Source organism: Polypterus senegalus, chromosome 13, assembly GCF_016835505.1.
Source record: "Polypterus senegalus isolate Bchr_013 chromosome 13, ASM1683550v1, whole genome shotgun sequence".
Classification (NCBI taxonomy): Eukaryota; Metazoa; Chordata; class Cladistia; order Polypteriformes; family Polypteridae; genus Polypterus; species Polypterus senegalus.
This window is the reverse complement of record NC_053166.1, coordinates 72,741,524-72,759,719: the sequence shown is the minus strand read 5'-3', so window position 1 is coordinate 72,759,719 and position 18,196 is coordinate 72,741,524. Positions and strand designations below refer to the sequence as shown.

Genomic DNA, 18,196 nt, shown 5'->3' with positions numbered 1-18,196 from the left:
TTCGAAAACTGTTTATTGCTGATTGTTGATTGGCATTGATAATTTAATGACGATACGCAGGTGGGCAACAGTGTTGGTGTTTTAAAAAATGCAAGGCTATGCACTAATAAAAAATGTGTGATCAGTTTATCTCAGGTTTATTCTCACTTGTGACGCACTCTGGAACACCTAAACAATCAACAATGCTGTGCGATAGTTTTCCCTGATTCTAACTGTGCTCATTTTACCAAGGAAAACACCAACCTGCTTTTTGAATCGCACTGGATTTCTGAAGAGGGTAATCTCCCCCAACCCCTAAATTCTTCAAATGGTGTCTGTGGGCCATCAAAGACATTTATAGAAGGTACAACTGGGTCCAGTGCCATAAAGGTTGAGAAACAGTACTCTAAAATAAATTATGTATACCAGAGAAACAATGAAATTGTTATTCAAAAGTGGTTAAGGGGAAAAGAAAAAAAAAAAAGCAGCAGTTGCAACCACTGATGACATGGAACTTTTATCAATGCTCTTATTTCAACTTTGTGACCACTGATGAAATCATCTAGAGCAGTACACTGGCTGATGGGAATTGTAGTCCTGATTTTAGGCATTTAAATAAGATTGCAGATAAAATGAAGGGGATGAGGGGTGTTCTGCCAATACTGATGCTCTGTGTAAGAAAGGTCAGAGCCGACTATACTTCCTTAGAATGTTGGCGTCCTTCAACGTCTGCAATAAGATGCTGCAGATGTTCTACCAGACGGTTGTGGCGAGTGCCCTCTTCTACGCGGTGGTGTACTAGGGAGGCAGCATAAAGAAGAAGGACGTCTCACGTCTGGACAAACTTGTTAGGAAGCCAGGCTCTATTGTAGGCACGGAGCTGGACAGTTTAACATCTGTAGCAGAGTGACGGGCACTAAGCAGGCTCCTGTCAATCATGGAGAATCCACTGCATCCACTAAACAGTGTCATCTCCAGGCAGAGGAGCAGCTTCAGCGACAGACTGCTGTCACCGTCCTGCTCCACTGACAGACTGAGGAGATCGTTCCTCCCCCACACTATGCGACTCTTCAATTCCAGCCGGCGGAGTAAATGCTAACATTATTCAAAGTTGTCTGCTTTTACATGCAGTTTTATTACTCTTTAATTTAATATATATATATTTTTTGTATCAGTATACTGCTGCCGGGTTATGTGAATTTCCCCTTGGGATTAATAAAGTATCTATCTTTTTATCTATCTATCTAACTGCTTTTTTACTGGATCAGCTGCACAAAATTGACTACACTCACAGCTACTGTGTCTGGGAAGCACTTGCTAAATGTGTCTTCTCGGAGGTTTGCCGAGCTTTCACTTTGCTTCTGCAGATGGCTTAAATTTGCATAAACCGGCTCACCCAATTTGTGATCACAGTCAGAGATGTGGCAAAATGGGGGACACAGTACATTAGAATGTCCCACTCGCTAAAGCATTATTAATGACAAACGTCAACAAACAAAAAAAGGTCTTGGATAATTTTTTTTTTTTTTTACAAGGTCACCAAATTTTAATTAAACCCATCAAGGCATTTTCTGAGATTTAGCTTTTCTGCTATGAGGAGGGTTTAAAGTAAACAGAAGGGTATGTTAGGTATTATGGGACAAAACAAGTACCCCCAACCTTAGTGAATTAGAATGCATCGTTTGAAAATTGAGTACAGTATTTGAGAATTTAATTGTTTCTAAACTTAAATAAATTGTGAAAATAGTAAATTATTATTGGTTGCTTATAACTAAGTTGATATATGGTATTACATTAAGTCATTTAGTTTAAACTCTTTTTTAAATATGAGCATTGTTTAAATGGATAAATATGATTATGATCTAAGTACATTATTTTTCTTAAATACATTATATATGAAAATGTTTAAATATGCTTTAACAAGAGTTTCTTTCTTTACTCAGATTTCCTATGCACATGGAACACCATGGTGTACATTTAGGCACACACTTAATAAACAGTTTTAATCAGTAGTTATCTAGAAGATATGACTAAAAACTAAGTCATATCCTTAGGCTAACTTTTTCAATCCTCTGACATTTTCATATTTACTTTCTCTCTGTTGTTTAAATCGTTTAACAAAATGCCAAGTGCCAAGGGTGTAGAGAGTCAGTTTACTGTACAGACATATGCCGGCCTTCACATTGTTTTGAGGATATGATCATTTCTCAAGGTCACTGGTTACAAAAATGAAAGGTAAAAAATGAGGAAAAAGAAAAATTAAGAATGAATCAGAAAAGATTCAACACAGTAAGTGTTATTGGTGCAGAATGGACAGATTAAATAAATGATAAAGAAAACTGCTTAGGAAAGAGATGGCAAATATAATTACAGATTGAAGGCTTCAGATTAAATTTGTGAAAATAACTTATAGGGGCTACGAGACACAAGAATCTAAAACAACAACCAAAAGAGGGACCAAGAGTGAAGAAAGAGGCATGCAAGGAAAAGGTGAACAGAGAAAGATAAAAAAAAATCTTGAAAAAATGGAATGAGGGGTAAACAGAAGGTCTGGAAAAGGCAAGCAGAGAAAATCTGTTCAGTGAGGCCAAGAGCACCAAGAGAGGCAGCTACAATATGACATTGTTAACAGCTGTACTGATGGCACAACCACATGTCTGCTGCTACAACCCTCCAGAGACAAGATCATATAAGAGGATATTGAAATTCATTTGATTCAAAGGAAATAAGACGATCTTTGAGATAAGGGAGTACAGATTAGAAAAGCTGTGCTGGAAGGGGAATTATCATATAAATAAAACAACAGTGAGCTAGGTTAATGTGTTTTATAATATCCTGAAAATACTGTATGTTTTGCTTTAGAACTCCACGCTTTCATATGTCATTTTAGGATATTTCAAATATATTGTAGTATTCTATGTCACATTTATTTAAAAACATTTTTCCAAAAAGGCATGCTAATTGTTAGCTGAAAATCTCGGAAGTAAATATGCAAACAGAAGTATATGAATTACTGTACATGATACAAAGAGATGAATCTCATGAAAGAGGTTTGAATCTTTTGTGTTTTTGTGACCGTTTTTATCACTGATGTAACAATCACGGCCATTTTGTGTGCCAATTTTTGTGACACTAAATGCTGCTTGGTACATCAGCCATGCACTGTGTTATGTGTTATTTAATAGTAGACAATTATGTAACATACAGTCCTTTTATAAAAGGTGCCCTAAACCTTTTTAAAAATAAAGAAAAATTTCCACTAGAGAAATCACTTTCTAAAACACAAAAACCAAAATTAAATTATTTCAGGTTTTGACAGCTTTTGTTTGCTACTTCAAGTCTTATTTACTCTTACAAGACACTTGCCATTCGTGGATCTCTCCTTGCTTCAACACTGCTACTCTTTTCAATTTGCTCTTTCAGTCTCTTCCTCTCAGATCTCATGTCTGTCTTGATTATCCATCTCAAGATCAAACAGACAAGGCACACAAGAGCTCTAATTACTGCAGAAATATTTAAAGGTCAAATAATGAACTCTACATATTGCTGTATGTAAACATGCAATGAAGTCTTTATATATAGTAACCAGAATATATTAGCTACACAACGTGCTGAAACAAAATAAGTAAAAATCAAAATATATAGAATAATCTGTATTTTTACCTTTTACGCAGTTTCTAATCCTATCAAAATACATTCAAATAATGAATATAAATGTGACTAAATTTAAGATATGAAATTAGACAGAACTTTATTTTTCCCCAGAGAAAATTTTGGGTTTTTACAGAAGCTTTTTAAATAAATAAATAGGTAAATAACACACACACACTATGGCCACTGATCACACCAGTGTGACTAAAAAGCAAGAACATTTAAAAATAAAGAAAAGTTCTGACTTGGCTGTCCTAGCCACAGTGAGGCATTATGCAGGCATACTGCTGTTGGTATAAAGAAGCACCCACAGCATTACTTGACACACGTATGCTGAATGATTTGTTAGCTGAAAGTCCTCTGTGTTCGTGTGTCAGATAGAGGATGTGCAGCATTGTTTATAATGGCATTCAGTTTTATTCTAGTTTTCTCCTTCACTACCAACTCCAGAGGTCAAGAGTGCATCCCATAACTAAGCTTGCCCTTTTAATTAGCCTGTTGATTCAGTGGGCAGCTCTTGAAGTGATGTTACCAGCCCAGCACACCATAGCGTGCAAAATCACACTGGCCATCACAGACTTGTAGAAGGATATCACTTCCCATATTAAAGGAACGCAGTTTCCCAAGAAAGAAGAGTCTTCTCTGCCCTTTCTTATATAGTTCATCTGTGTTCCGAGACCAGTCCAATCTGTCGTTGTCCAAGTACTTGTAGGAGTGGAACACCTCTACATCCACTCCTTGTATAGTGACCAAATTTAAAGGCTTCTTGGAATGGCAAAAGTTGATAACCAGTTCCTTAGTTTTGTTGATGTTAAGATGCAAGCAAATCTCTGTGCACCAAGAAACAAACTTCTCCACCTGACCACTATATTCCATCTCATCCCCCTTATGCAGTATGAGATAACTGTCACTGGTGATGTGCTCAGGAGCATTTTAGAAAAAGAGCTGCTATGCAGCTCAAAGCTGCATCACAAGATAAGCAGCCATATCGGCCACTGCCTAAGGGAGATTTCCTTTACTGAGCAGAAAGTAGCAGTTTGTAATGTCAACATCCTAAGTCCATGTCTCACCTCTGCTATCTCAGAATGGAGGCTGCATGAGAGAGTAAGATCTTCAACCCTTAGCAATTCCTCAACAATGGCTATAACCAATTATTTCTCAAAATGGCACTTTAACTTGTTTCTCTCCATCTATTCACTCATCTTTCCATTCATCATCTCAACCATTAATTCATCCATCCATCCATCTATCTAAAGACATGGAAACTGAAACCTTATCAACAGAATCTGTGCCTCCAACAAAAGTCATGAAATACAAAGTGTTTAATTAAAAAGGAGAATGATTGCCACCAGGCAATTGTGTAAGTATTACAACTACACAAGCCACACAACCAAACGCTACTCAGCCATGATGCTTCATTTTTACAATCTTCTTTTGAATTAACTGATTGAGAAAGCTGAAAAGAAATGACATTGGAGCACATCTCTAGAATAGGCTTTACCTTTTTCATCACCAACATTCATTGCCCACTCCTTGGAGCGACAGAAGATGTCAATAGTGCTGATAACGCTGTCAGGATCTCCTCTCTTTGAATACCTCTGCACATAACTGAGCATACGCTGGGGTTTTGAAGATCCTTTAAGCCAGTCCATTGCAGGCTCCAGAATGACTTCATTCCAAATCAGGATAGAAGGGCCACTGAACTGTACTAGCCAGGGAATGAAGAAGCACACAATTATGTAACCCAGGGATACTCCCACCACAGCAAATCCTAGGAAAAACAGCAGCATCCTGCAATAACAAAAAAACAATGAAATAATGATTTAGTTATAAAAATGTTCACTACTGCAAAAACTATTTTTTTTTCTTAAAATCCTAAAAATACTTGCATTCAAATAAGGGCAAACAAAACTTAAAAAAAAAAAACGAATTAGCAAACTTGGTTTTGTGGTTTTTTTTTTTCGTAGCTGTAGATCCCTTTTAATTCCGCTATTGATATGAAGAAATCATGTTGAAATGCAGAATGACTAATAACACTGCCTTTGTATTTCATTTCTGGTTTAAGACTACCAGATAACACGATGAAAATATCTTCTACAGCAGATGTGCCTGCGAGGGCTAGCCGTCAGATGATTGCTGGTTGTCTGCTTTTAAATATTAGCAATTGCTTTATAAAAGAGAAATGGAAAGTTCAGTTCTTTTTCCCCAGAAAGAGTTACAATACAGCGCTTAAGCATAAGCAAATGCAACTAATGCAGAGATATTCTTTTGTTAATGATGTAAAATAACAGTATCACTGTGTCAGAGTTTCGAGCCACTCTGTATCCATCTGATTATCCAGTGGATGTGTCCTTGCTGTGGTTCTATTGTACAATATGATTTTGTTTTTTTCAAGATGATTCACTTCATAAAACAAAATTTGTAGTTGTTTCTTTACAAATGACTACAGTTTTTTGTAACTTTGAGTGTTTTTTCTATTACAGTGGCTGCTTCGATGGCTGAGTCTTATTTTGACTTTTGCCATTATGACAAGCACACTACGGCTTACACGGCCACTGTTTTATTCAACTAATGACTCTTCCACAATCAGAAAATGAGTCTTGCTTTTAATTAAACTCCTTGGTAAAACAACTCACATCTGTCTATTTGTCTCTCCATCGATCCATTTCCTAACCTGCTTGTCTCCAGCTGGGTCGTGAGGGTTGGAGCCTATCCCAGTAAGCACAGGGCACAAGACAGAAAAAGTCCATCGCGTGGTGAGCACACAGACACACACCTCAAGGGCCAGTTTATCATTGCTAGTCCACCTAACCTGCAAGTCTTTGGGCTGTAGGAGTTAACTGGAACACCCAGACAAAACTCACACGAGCACGGGTAGAACATGAAAATGCCATGCAGACAGCACCCAGCACTTGAACTCTGATCTTTTTGTTGCAAATTGTTTAAAATTCATGTAAGAAGAAATTGACAAATAATATCATTAAAACCTACTCAGTACAGGATATAATACGCACAATTAATTCTTAAATTGCTATGAAAATTAACAAGCACAGCCAGTACTAATATGATAAGGGAAGTGGACTGAACAAAAGCATGAAGGTACATGTATCTGCCAGGACATAGTCTGACAACCACTGGATTACCTGAATAAAGGTTACTGGAATATACTGATTTTTATGAACATCCATTAAAAACAAAATCATTATTAGAGTTCAGGAAAATGTTCAATGAATACATTTAATGATTACTTCATGCTTAAGTATCTCTATGTTGACAGCACACTCAACATTAGCATTAACAAGCCTCTACACCAGGAGGGCCCACACTTTTTCGTCTTGCGAGCTACTTTTAAAATGACCAGGTCAAAATGATCTACCTACATTAAAAATGCTCTATATATATATATATATATATATATATATATATAATATACACACACACACACACACTGAGTATACTTTATACATAAAATGTATGTTGCCGTACCTTGCATAACCTTTATGGCACAATAACAATTCAATACATTTATGGTCACTACAGTATTTGGATTTAATAATCTTCATGTGGGAAAAGGCTGACTCGCATAAATAAGTACAGCCGAATAATGCAGTCAAGGTGCTTTTGAATTCAGCTGAGTGAAAAATGACGGCTGTCCGATTAACTGAGATTTTAGTTCCCTCTCCTTTCTTTTTCTCAGATCGCTTTTTGGAAGGACGTCAGTTTCGTAGTTTTTATGAACAGTTCGAAAGTGCCTTTCCACATATACCTTCTTTGGAATAACAATGACAGATTGACAGATCAGACAAACGCACTTCGATTGTGACATTGTATGAGAAAAAAATCCTCTTCCAGTTCCACATCCAGCCCATACCCTCCCCAAACAATTTTTTTTAAATCCCTTCTATAGTCGATATAAATTGGAAGGCTAACTAGATCACAGCCGGAGTTTTGCAGTAGCTTGCGTGTTTGATCGTGCGTGCAGGATGACCAGTGTGTTAGAAGAGAAGAGATCTCAGACTGGCCGCCCTGAATGTCAATCAAGTGGCAAATGCCTTAGGGAGGATATATGATAGACTAACGTTTAAAAAAAATTTTTTTTTTGAATGCAACGCGATCTACCTGCACTACCTTTGCGATCTACCGATCGATCGTGATCGACGCATTGGGCACCCCTGCTCTACACCATGGCTTTCCTTTGCGTTCTGCTAGAAACAATGGCTATTACTGTTATATAGCTTGTATTTCTTCACCTAAATAATAAACTCTAATTTGACTGAGTCTGCAGCATTAACTGTAATCTTCATCCACATCACAAGAAGAGGAGTGATTTTACTTGAGAGCTCCAAGTTAACTCAGACTCATTTTTAAATCTTGTTTGAATGAACACAAGTGAATGTGCATGAGTGTATTAAGAGATGGACTGCCATTCTGTCAGAGGCTGTAGGCTGCAGGGATAAGAAATTGGGAAAAAAAGGCTAAATCTTGTATTCCTAACGGGTTTACTTAAAAAAAAATACTTAAGTACTGCATTTAAATATTGAAAGACCTTTCCCAGGTTTTTAAAACTAGCTAAGCTACTTATTATATCTAATCCTTTAGTTGTCACATGTGAGAGACGTTTGGGAACCTTGCCCTGCTAGGACACCCTCAGCTTCAAACTGGGGGAGAGACAGCATGCACAGGGCATCATGGCATGTCCCCCTGGGTGGCAGCAACACCCAGATTCCCACAGGACATCATGGGAACTGGAGTTCTTTGGCTCAACCCTGTTGGGTCCCGTGGGTGCCACCAAGGGGCACAGAGACAACTGGTGAGACCTTCTTTGACAGTCTCTAGTCTTACCCAGAATTGCACCCAGGCCAACCCTTTGGGGCACCGGAAGCACTCCTGGGTTTTATATAAAAAGGGCTGCCTGTCTCAACTTGGAGCCAGAGTCGAGGTGGATAAAACTTGCGGATAGGAGCAGAGGAGGCCGTGATAGAGACAGAGAGGAGGAAGAAGAAGAAATTAGAGTGATTGCTGTGCTTTGCTTATTATATTGTGGTTGTGGCATGTGAAATGCTTATAGGAAGAGTTTCCCACAATAAAAACCTATTTGGAACCTGTGTCCAAGCGTTTTCGGCAGGTGTGGGGGAAGCTGGAAGCCTCACACAGTAGAAGCAAAATAACAGTGCTTAGCATTTTAATTTTCTTGTTTGATCAGTTTGGTACAATATGATGTAATTCAGTGCTTCTGTAGAGCTTTTACACAGCAGTAAAGTTGCCTTTTTTTCAACACAAACTCACACACAGAGGAGGCCCTGATCAGAGTAGGATGAGATAGCCCAAACAGGAAACACTGGGGTTTTAGAAGTGTTAAGTGAAGATGTATTCCAAGCTTAAAAGGGTAAATGTTAAAGCTTAAACCAGGAATTAAATTTTAACTATAACTGGCAGGCAGTTTGTAAATGTTTCTTGCAACATTGCAATTACATTTGAAGTGTATTTTAGCTAGTGTTCATTTTTCTTGGTCTCATACATTTTTGAAGTAAACATAGTGTGATAAGTTTCCAGCTAGGACAGAAATACCTCTTTTCTCTTGGAGTGCTTGTGGTGTTCCATGGCAAAGTGCAACTCTTTATCTAAACAATGGCCACTGTTTGTTCATTACTATGACTAGAACAAACAGTAGGTCAGCCTGCTCTGTAGTTTAAAATTTGAGAGCTTAACATCTCCTTAAATGCTTGTAATTAAGAATTAGGATTGATTTAAAAGAAAAGAAAAAGGCATTAAGCTAATACTTTTGAAAAAAATGTATTAAAACTGGTCATTTACTTTGTTAAGTAATATTAATGTCCATTAACCCTAAATGAGTATTTTGTTCTCATTGCATTTGGCCACATTCACACTTCCTCTTTAGATCTGGTGCAAAACCACATTCATTACATAGTAATGCACTTGGTCATCTGAAAAGTGTAATGTGAAAGAGCCGAACATTTACACATCTAGTATGTTTCTGAATGTACAGTATCTGGAGATGTCCATAATTGTTTCAGCTGCCTACTTCAGTACTGCAGATGAAATCATTAAAAACAAATCACAGTTTATTCCCCTGCTTAACAGACATCAAATAAAAATGTATATTTGACTATTTGGAGTTTTAAGGAGAATCACTTCAATTGTCATTCCTCTCACTCACCCAAATACCATTCCACTGAAGAACACATATACTGCTGTGTTCAGCTGAGGACGCTGCAGCCTTCCACACCTTGGAAACAATAAAGCACAAACACACTTTATGCTCAAATAAAGGGTTTTTATTGAACCCCAACACCTCCTTCACAAGAGTAACAACAAAAGAATACACTGAGCACAATTCTCCTTCCTCCTCCAAGAGCACAGTCCACTGCCTCCCAACACTGACTCAGTCAAACTGAGGCAGTGGGCTTTCTTTTAAAAATCGACCAGGGAACTGCTTCTGGTCTCCTCTCCAAGTTGTCCGGAGTACTTCTGGGTTATGTGGGAACCAGGACAGACCTCCCCCAGTAGTACCCTCCAGCAATCCCCACAGACCCCGACAGGGTTGCATTTATGGACTCTATTTCCCATGCAACTCTCCGAGTGTCCAAATTGGGTTTAGCCCTGAGGAACACTGCCACCTGCCATTTGGGGGATGACCTGCCCCTGGTAAGCCCATTCTCCCAGTCATTCCATTATGGCCTCCTGGCTGAGTAAGCAACCTTCCATAATCCTGGCCAGGACACCTGTCCTTCCTTCTGGGTACCCACACTGTACAGTCACAACTAGGCACAGAAAGTCAGCTGTCCAAAGTTTTGTTTGCCTTCTGTTAGCAGCAGCTAATCTACTCCCACGTTTACACAAACACAGGTGCTCGTAGTCAATTCCTTTTTTGTTTTCTTTGACCTGAAAATCTATGTTGAATGCCCTAATAGTCTTCTGATTTCTTTTACAAAAATCGATGTAAAAAGATTGTGACAGGTAGTCCACAATGTTTATTTTCCTTTAAAGATATAAAAAAAAGTTTAGAAAAAAGTACAGTGGTGAATGGGTAGATACATTTGCCCATATAAACAAATTAGTCTGTGAATCACTGAGTGGCATACCTACACATATTAGCAAATCAAAATGGTAAAGTAAGGGTGGTACATAAATGGCAGATCCAAGTATTATTCTCCAGGTTAATGCTTACAGTGAGATTTCTGAATTAAAACAGCTTTCCTGTAAATCTGCAGCACTTTTACTTGAAAACAACAATGAGATTAGAGTAGTCACAAGAGCACAAGAGAGTGATAAGTAAGCAGTAGACAGTATTCAAGGTAGTTTAAAACATGGTTACTGTACTGCTAAAATGTCACATCTTCCAGTTATCTTTGCTCTTGTACAACTGTGATGATCACTGTTTTAATACAAGTTACAAATTAAAAACGCTTGAGTGAAAAGACATAAAACAGACAGCTTATATTTCTGTTAACTGACAGGTGACAATGCAATTCTGGCAGTGAATCTGGAAAAGAGCCGAGCACTACTGGATGTTCCTGGATGGCAGAATACCACAAAGAATTATTGGAGACTGTAGTTTGGCACAATGCCACAGTGTTTTCATGCCAAAAAATGGACAAAAGTAGATTACTGATGAACAAAATATGGAATATGTGAATATACCAAGGGATTCATCAAAATACAGAGCTGTATTTTTAAGCTAGGCTAATAAAATAACTTCACCACAACCACACAAACAGGTGAAGTGTTTGCATTACCAGTTTTGAGTTCTCAGCAAAACTCATTAGCTACAACCGGAAACCTTCTCTTATGACACAATGAAAATTTTGGCTTATTCTATATATTTTGTTTATTATTATTCAAATGAATATAAATACTTCTTGCATTTTAAGAGATCCTAAATACCTCTTTTATGTTACCATTTTATATGTTTATATACATATTTTAATATTTACGTACATAACACTTTTCTTTGTTATAGTGTCAACTAAAATGAGAAACTGAAAGAAAAACATTAACTAAATAAAAAGTAATTCAAATTGGAAAAAATAAATCAAAAAATATAAACAGAGGGAGGTGGGAAGGAGGAGAAGCTAAACCAGCAGCTTTACAAAGTACAGGAAATTAATGAATGAATGTGAGCTTGTTGGAAAATAAATACGCATTTCATTAGCAACAGACAAAAGGGCAAAGCAAAGTAGCGCAGCCTTGACAGTCCTTAACTGTTTCCCTGCCGTATGGCCAGCTCTTCAGAAGAGCAACTCGATCATCTTGTAAGTGTGAGGAAAGCAGCCTGGCAAACACAGCTGAGCCACACTCTAAAAATATTTTTGCTTGAAGCTACAAGCTGCGTGTTTATTGGTCATTAATGACTTTAGTTTAGCCACAACACTGATATTTTGTTTTTGGTTAACCTTGAAATTTTTTTTAGAAATAACTTGATGTTTTTTAAAAATTTCAGAAAATTTCCAGCTATGGGTATACATTACAAAAACTTGTTCCTACTTCCTAAAAACACAAACTGAATTTTGTTAGAATTATTGTGGTATTTGTAAGATGTTCCCAGCTCTGCATTCAACAGTTAGATCTTAATATTCATGTTTGCGCCTACCCTTTCATAACCTTAATCTACTATTTAATCTGGACTGACTGACTTGCTTTACATCATATGAATATTGGATTCCTTGTTTATTTTTGCCCTCAAAACTTAAACTTAAGCAAAATTAAAATATAATAAAACAAGTATAGTTGAAACGCCTAGTGCCAAAAAATACCTAAGAAAGCATTGATTACAGAACACTAACAGAATATACATACCTGCAAGAGTTGTCAGATAGGAGCTCAATCTGACAACTGGCTTTTGGGTATCATTTAACCAAGAAACCCTGAGCTACAGTTGCCTCTGTTGATCTGCATTGCTACACAAGTCACAAAGGTCTGGAGGAGAGCTCACTCAGACAAACACGTTCTAACCCAGCTAACAAGCCAATACTATGGCTCATGATTTCAGAGGTAAAATGGTTAAGGCTAGGGCACTTAAAGTGCAGCTGGTATGATTCAAAAATAGTGGCACAAACACCCAGTGTCGCTAATTATGCAAAGCACAGGTAGTCAAACATCAAACTGCAATAACATGTTTATCTAATGATGATTTAAAATGACCTAATGACACCCTATACTATAAACCTGCTGCTATCCGAAATTGATTCTAGATAACAGTAGCTTTAAAAGTGTTTTTAAACATCTACAAAATCTATACGACAGGTTGTCAACTATTACGTTATTATTGAATACCAATAGTATGACTAATTGTTTAAAGTTTTTTTTATGTAGAATGTCAATTTCATCAGGCAACTGACCAAAAATCAGTATATAATACATTATTTCTATTGCCAGAGATCAAGCTAGTTTCTCATACATTTCACAACAGCATGTGAAAAAGTGTACTAGTAATAATCAGTAACAGCACTAACACAGTACAATAATTGACATCAGCCACATAATATGACTGATAGAAAGATGGCAGTTTTTACTTTCCTGAAATCTAGTCACTTTATTGATATAACTGGTTGTGACACCCGTCTAAGACAGTCTGAAATCTAAGTAATCGATGTAGACTTCAGTGTTTAATGTTTACAGTGCACCATGCAATGCATATGTTTCTGTGATATGGCATTTGGTATATGTTTGTGATGCACCATCTGTTGGAATGTAAAATGCAATGCATTTGATTACAAACAATCTTTTTCTCCTAACTTCTCCTGTCACTCATGTCCATCCCTTCCAAAACAGAAGCCATTCACCCAGTCCCATCACTTATAGCATTCATTCCAAACTTTCTGCTCCCCAACTGTGCATCACAAGCTACCCGCATGCCAGAATATTAACAAAACATAACATCATTTAAAAAGGAAATTACAATGCTGCAGAACATTAATACAGAATAACATTACCGTCGGTGGTTTCCATTTTCAACACGTTTTTCAATTTTGTTGGCATCATGCTTTATATCATTCACTGTTGTTTTTCCTACTCCATAAACTAAAGCAATACTTGGAAATACTTTCACCATTTCGTAAACGTTTTAATAAATTCAATTCCAACACCACACGCATACGTTTATCGGCCATAACAATGTATAGCAGATTAAATGTAACAAAAGAGAAAAGCTACAAAACACTATTAAAACTTAAAGTACATAAAGGACACTATGTTTTCGAAATTCTGCATAACACCTGGCACTGGCGAAGAACACTAAGCGTTCGCACACGGGAGAGTTGTTCCAATATGCACAGGTCACAGCTTACCGTAGAGCAGTAGGTAGGCGCTCATGTGCGCAATGTTTTTTTTTTTTTTTCTCTTGATAGTTAATGGAGACTGACGGTTAATCAACTGATAATGTATTTATTTACCTTTCAAGAACTAATTTTGTCAGATGGTCATCTACACTCTGACCCCCTGTATAATTACAGTCTGCCCTCCTGTCTGCACAAAATAATTTAGTTGTAGCAATCACGAAGACACTATGATTCACACCGCCGCAACTCCAGGAACACACCCAGCCTTGTCCCAACTTGCACCACACACACACACAGAGTCACAGAAACAAAACAGCAATCAACATGAATGTATTAAACAAAAATAACGGAAATCTAACTACACAACAAACCAAAACAAATCAATCCCTCCCGCAATTACTAACAATGTATGCTTTTTTTTTAAATTTTCTAAATGGTATGAACAAAGTTTTAATTGAACATAAGTGTTTTAGTATCCCGTGTATTCAGATTTTTGTAACTTCTGTACAACTAAGCAGCAATTGTATAACAAAATTACCCTGGTGCCTATGGTGCACGTTAGCACTACAGCTCAAAGCCTTGTTTTTTGCAGTAGATTAAATACAAGTTAAGCCCTTAAAAGCTCAGACTCTTAAAATCATTGTAATATAACACAGAAAGATTTTTGTCAAATAAAAACTTCTTACAGAGCAGTAAAACCTAAACTATTAATAATATATGGACCGCTGACATTTGCGAGAACACAACATCACTTTTCTCAGACAGTTGGATTTAAACAAGAATTTACAGTGCAGGAAGAACCGCTAACGCACTGGACAGGAGAGCAAGAAACATAAAAAGGGCCTAGCAGCCCCTCTGGCAGTTCACCAGTGCAATGCAACATCTAAAGCTGCCGTATCTCTTATGCCCAACTGCTTGAAAATATCAACCTGAAAAGCTCAGTGATCCTTCATTTTGCTTGCAATCATCAAATTCTTTTTTTTTTTTTGTGCAGCAGCAGCACATAGTTGGAGAAAGAGTTTGACGTATGTGCAAGGCAGACTATTGCACAATGAGTGTTTTCCAAAATATTAGTTCCCCTCTGATTCCGGTTCACTGTTGGCTGTGCACTTTTTTCTTTTTAGACACCCATGTTAACGGATGGTCGTCATTACGAAACAGCGTTAACTATGTGATATTATATAGTTAACTTTCTGATGGGGTTTCTGTGTGTAGCACGTGGATAAGCACTTCGCATCACACACAAGCAAAAAAAAAAACTGACAGCGGAGCTCAATCGTCCGTATACGGTACGTACCCACCATATGATTAACAAGTAAAAACCAACACACGAACACAGAAGTTGATTTGAGTATCAGAAACGCCAATCAACAAAGAAGACAAAGGGCCGCCAATACTGATTATATAGAACGGCAAAAATCAAAAGAATGGTATATAAAGTATGCAAGTTCTTACGTGAATATTAACGATAAGCCGCCTCACTAAAGACAGTTGCCTTCTACAAGCCCGCCTGCCCGTGTCTCGGTACTCACTTAGTTCGCAGGGGGAAAGCTCGGGCATGCGTACTAGTGCGCGCTCCTCAGTCGACGATTCTTTGGTTCCTGCCTTCACACCACTGTAGAAGAGAGCGCAGTAGGGTCTTAAATCAGCAACTGATATCTATGTTCTCTCTCTCCCGTATTTGTTCACATAAAAACCATGTAAATCGCTCTTCTTCATATACCTCAGAGTTTCTCGTTTTTTTGTAACATTTATTCGGCTTGGAAGCCCCAAACCCTGCCCCTGTCACCCATGCGTGAACGTTTATGCCTATCCCGTTTGTTATATTCTCTCTCACATTCCACATTTTTCTTAAAAAAAGGCGACTTATTCGTGCAGGTGTGTAAAGCAATGCTCGGTGATAAAGTCACAAACCAAGAAACCATAAGTGCGGTTACAGAAAAACAACAGCATCTTAACAAAGGTGCGTTTTGGGAGCTTAGTGCAATTTGTAAATATGATAATAGAATAAAATTTTGAGAATAATAAATGTAAAGACTACTAATGTACAGATGTCACTATGAGGCAGTCGTCTCGGTGTTTGTCCCCACTGTGGCTGCTGGGTTTTGTCCTAAGCAGTATCAGTTTTGACTTAATTAAGAAGGCTGTTGTCTCCTATTTTCTGTGTTTTGGACCAGAATTAATGGGTTTTCTGTATGCTATATAGAGATTTTTGTTTTTGTAATTTTCATTATCATCATGATTTTATTCCACTTTACCAAGTGTTCTGGTCACTATGTCCATTAGCCAGTCTGACATTTTATGACAACAGCCTTTCAGTTTTCACAACCGTCTAATTATGTGTTTCCTCTGCTGGTCTTTAATTGTCATTATTAGTATCCAGTTAAAGGATCAGAAAAGACAAATTAATAGAAAATGACCAAAGATTCAAGAGCTATGGCAAAAATACAGATATTTCAAAATGTATTATAAACTCTCTTCGCTCGCCAACTCCTGGGCCCAGGCTCACGTATGGGGATGTGGATGTACAATTTAAACAGATTTTTATTTTCATGGGAATTGTTACATATGCATAATAGAACAATTTTACATTACAGTGAGTAATTAACCATATTAAAAAAGAGTAAAACGTAGTAATTTGAAAGTAAATTATGTCTCATGTTGCGGTAGAGTTATTCGTTGCATAATACAATTTCATTCTGTTTGGCCTTGAAATTAACACGCAAATACTTTTTAAACTTACACTTTTACTGTAAAGCTTCAGTAAAAACATTTTTTTGAATTAACGTTTCGTCAATATCACATTGAATTTTGATTCTGTGTTTGGACTTCCATCGTGACAGTGCAACATATAATTGCCCGTGATTGAATTTCGTTTCTTTCTCTCTATTAAATTAAATGCCTTATTCGAATGTTTGGCAGTGAGATTTGTTAATTGTCTTTGCAAAAGCTGCTCTAACGGGAAACTGTTAATGTTTTAATATGAATGGCATATCAAGATCTCCTTTGTTGTGTAATGTATACGCGGAAGATGTACTACATTACCTTTCTTGGATACATCCTTCTTGCAACAGTAATTCGTGCAGTGGAAGACCGGACGGTGTTAACGGTTGTAGATATTTCACCTTGCACATGATCACCACCAACTGTTTCTGCATATTCTATTGATACGCATTTAACCAATTTGCCCTGCAATCGATCAACATTTTTGGCGTTAATTCGTTTGACTTCATCGTTTCTCGGTGCTAGGATTGACCGTGAACTAATTTTTTCCGTTGATAGCCCTTCGTGATGAAATTCTTCAATATTTGGACATTATATGTCTTCTTTAATTGGGAACTTAAAGTGTGGAAAACGTTAAAATTTGAAAGTTGAAACAGCAGAAACTGTGTCTGTCAAAAGCATTCACATGAATGAGAGGTGAGATTATTAACGTGTGCGTGGTTTAATTTGGTTGACAGGAGGGTGTGACTTGAAAAAATCTAATGGTCAAAGTCTCATCTCTTGTAGGACTTGAAAAATCTTCAAAAAAGTCTTGTCTCATCGCAGGATTTTTTTATATAATAGAGAGACATCCATCTCACAATAATGTACCAATCTGAATGCACAATAAGGGAAAAAGACCAGTTAAGTCAATAGTGGCATTAATAAGAGATCAGATTACGCACTGGTTGTAAAATTGACTGGAACAAAAACCAGCAGCCACAGGAGTCTTCCAGGACAGAACTTGGGAAACTACTCACATTATGTCTTTCATGACCAAAATCACATGGCATTTCTTAATAAATCACAAAAAGTCACAATTTCCTCTTATTTCTACTGCTGGTCTAGGTCTATCTGAAAATGTATCACTTATTTTTATGACTTTTTATTCACACACACCCATATACCCTTCTGGAAATGAGCCTATTTGCCAAACCTGGGCCTGCAGGTCAGTCCAGGCTTCGGGGCCTGCATGCTTTGTAAACGTAAGTCTGCTTTCATATTTTGAAGACATGGTATCCTGTCAACTAGGGTGCCGGTAATGGAATGGGGTCCTCCAGTTAGATTCCGGCCTTGCATTGTGGGCGGCTAGTGAAAGATGTGACACCCGATCTGTATGAGAATGTAATAAGATCGGTGGGAAAATACCATAATATGTCATGATTTTGCACTTTTGAAGCTTTGTAGCACAAAGAGGTAATTTTGAGGTGTTGCTCCTGCTTTACAGGTATTGGAGAAAAATGGACAGTTTTTATAAATTATTATTTATTGTATTACCCTTTTTA

At 37.4% G+C, this 18,196-nt stretch overlaps 1 protein-coding gene across 3 annotated transcripts in view; it reads right to left on the bottom strand.

Annotated features, from left to right (window-relative positions):
- comta (catechol-O-methyltransferase a) overlaps positions 1 to 18,196 on the bottom strand; it is a 47,021-nt gene that overhangs the window by 25,996 nt on the left and 2,829 nt on the right. The window contains exons 1-2 of one of the 3 annotated variants that reach the window (XM_039774290.1): positions 15,384 to 15,502; positions 5,132 to 5,421 (exon numbers count right to left, since the gene is read on the bottom strand). In XM_039774290.1, coding sequence (XP_039630224.1) covers positions 5,132 to 5,420 — 289 coding nt within the window. In that variant the 5' untranslated portion in view covers position 5,421; positions 15,384 to 15,502. Of the gene's footprint in view, positions 1 to 5,131; positions 5,422 to 14,042; positions 14,228 to 15,383; positions 15,503 to 18,196 lie in introns of those variants that run through there. The other 2 variants (XM_039774292.1, XM_039774291.1) reach the window with 2 other exon arrangements.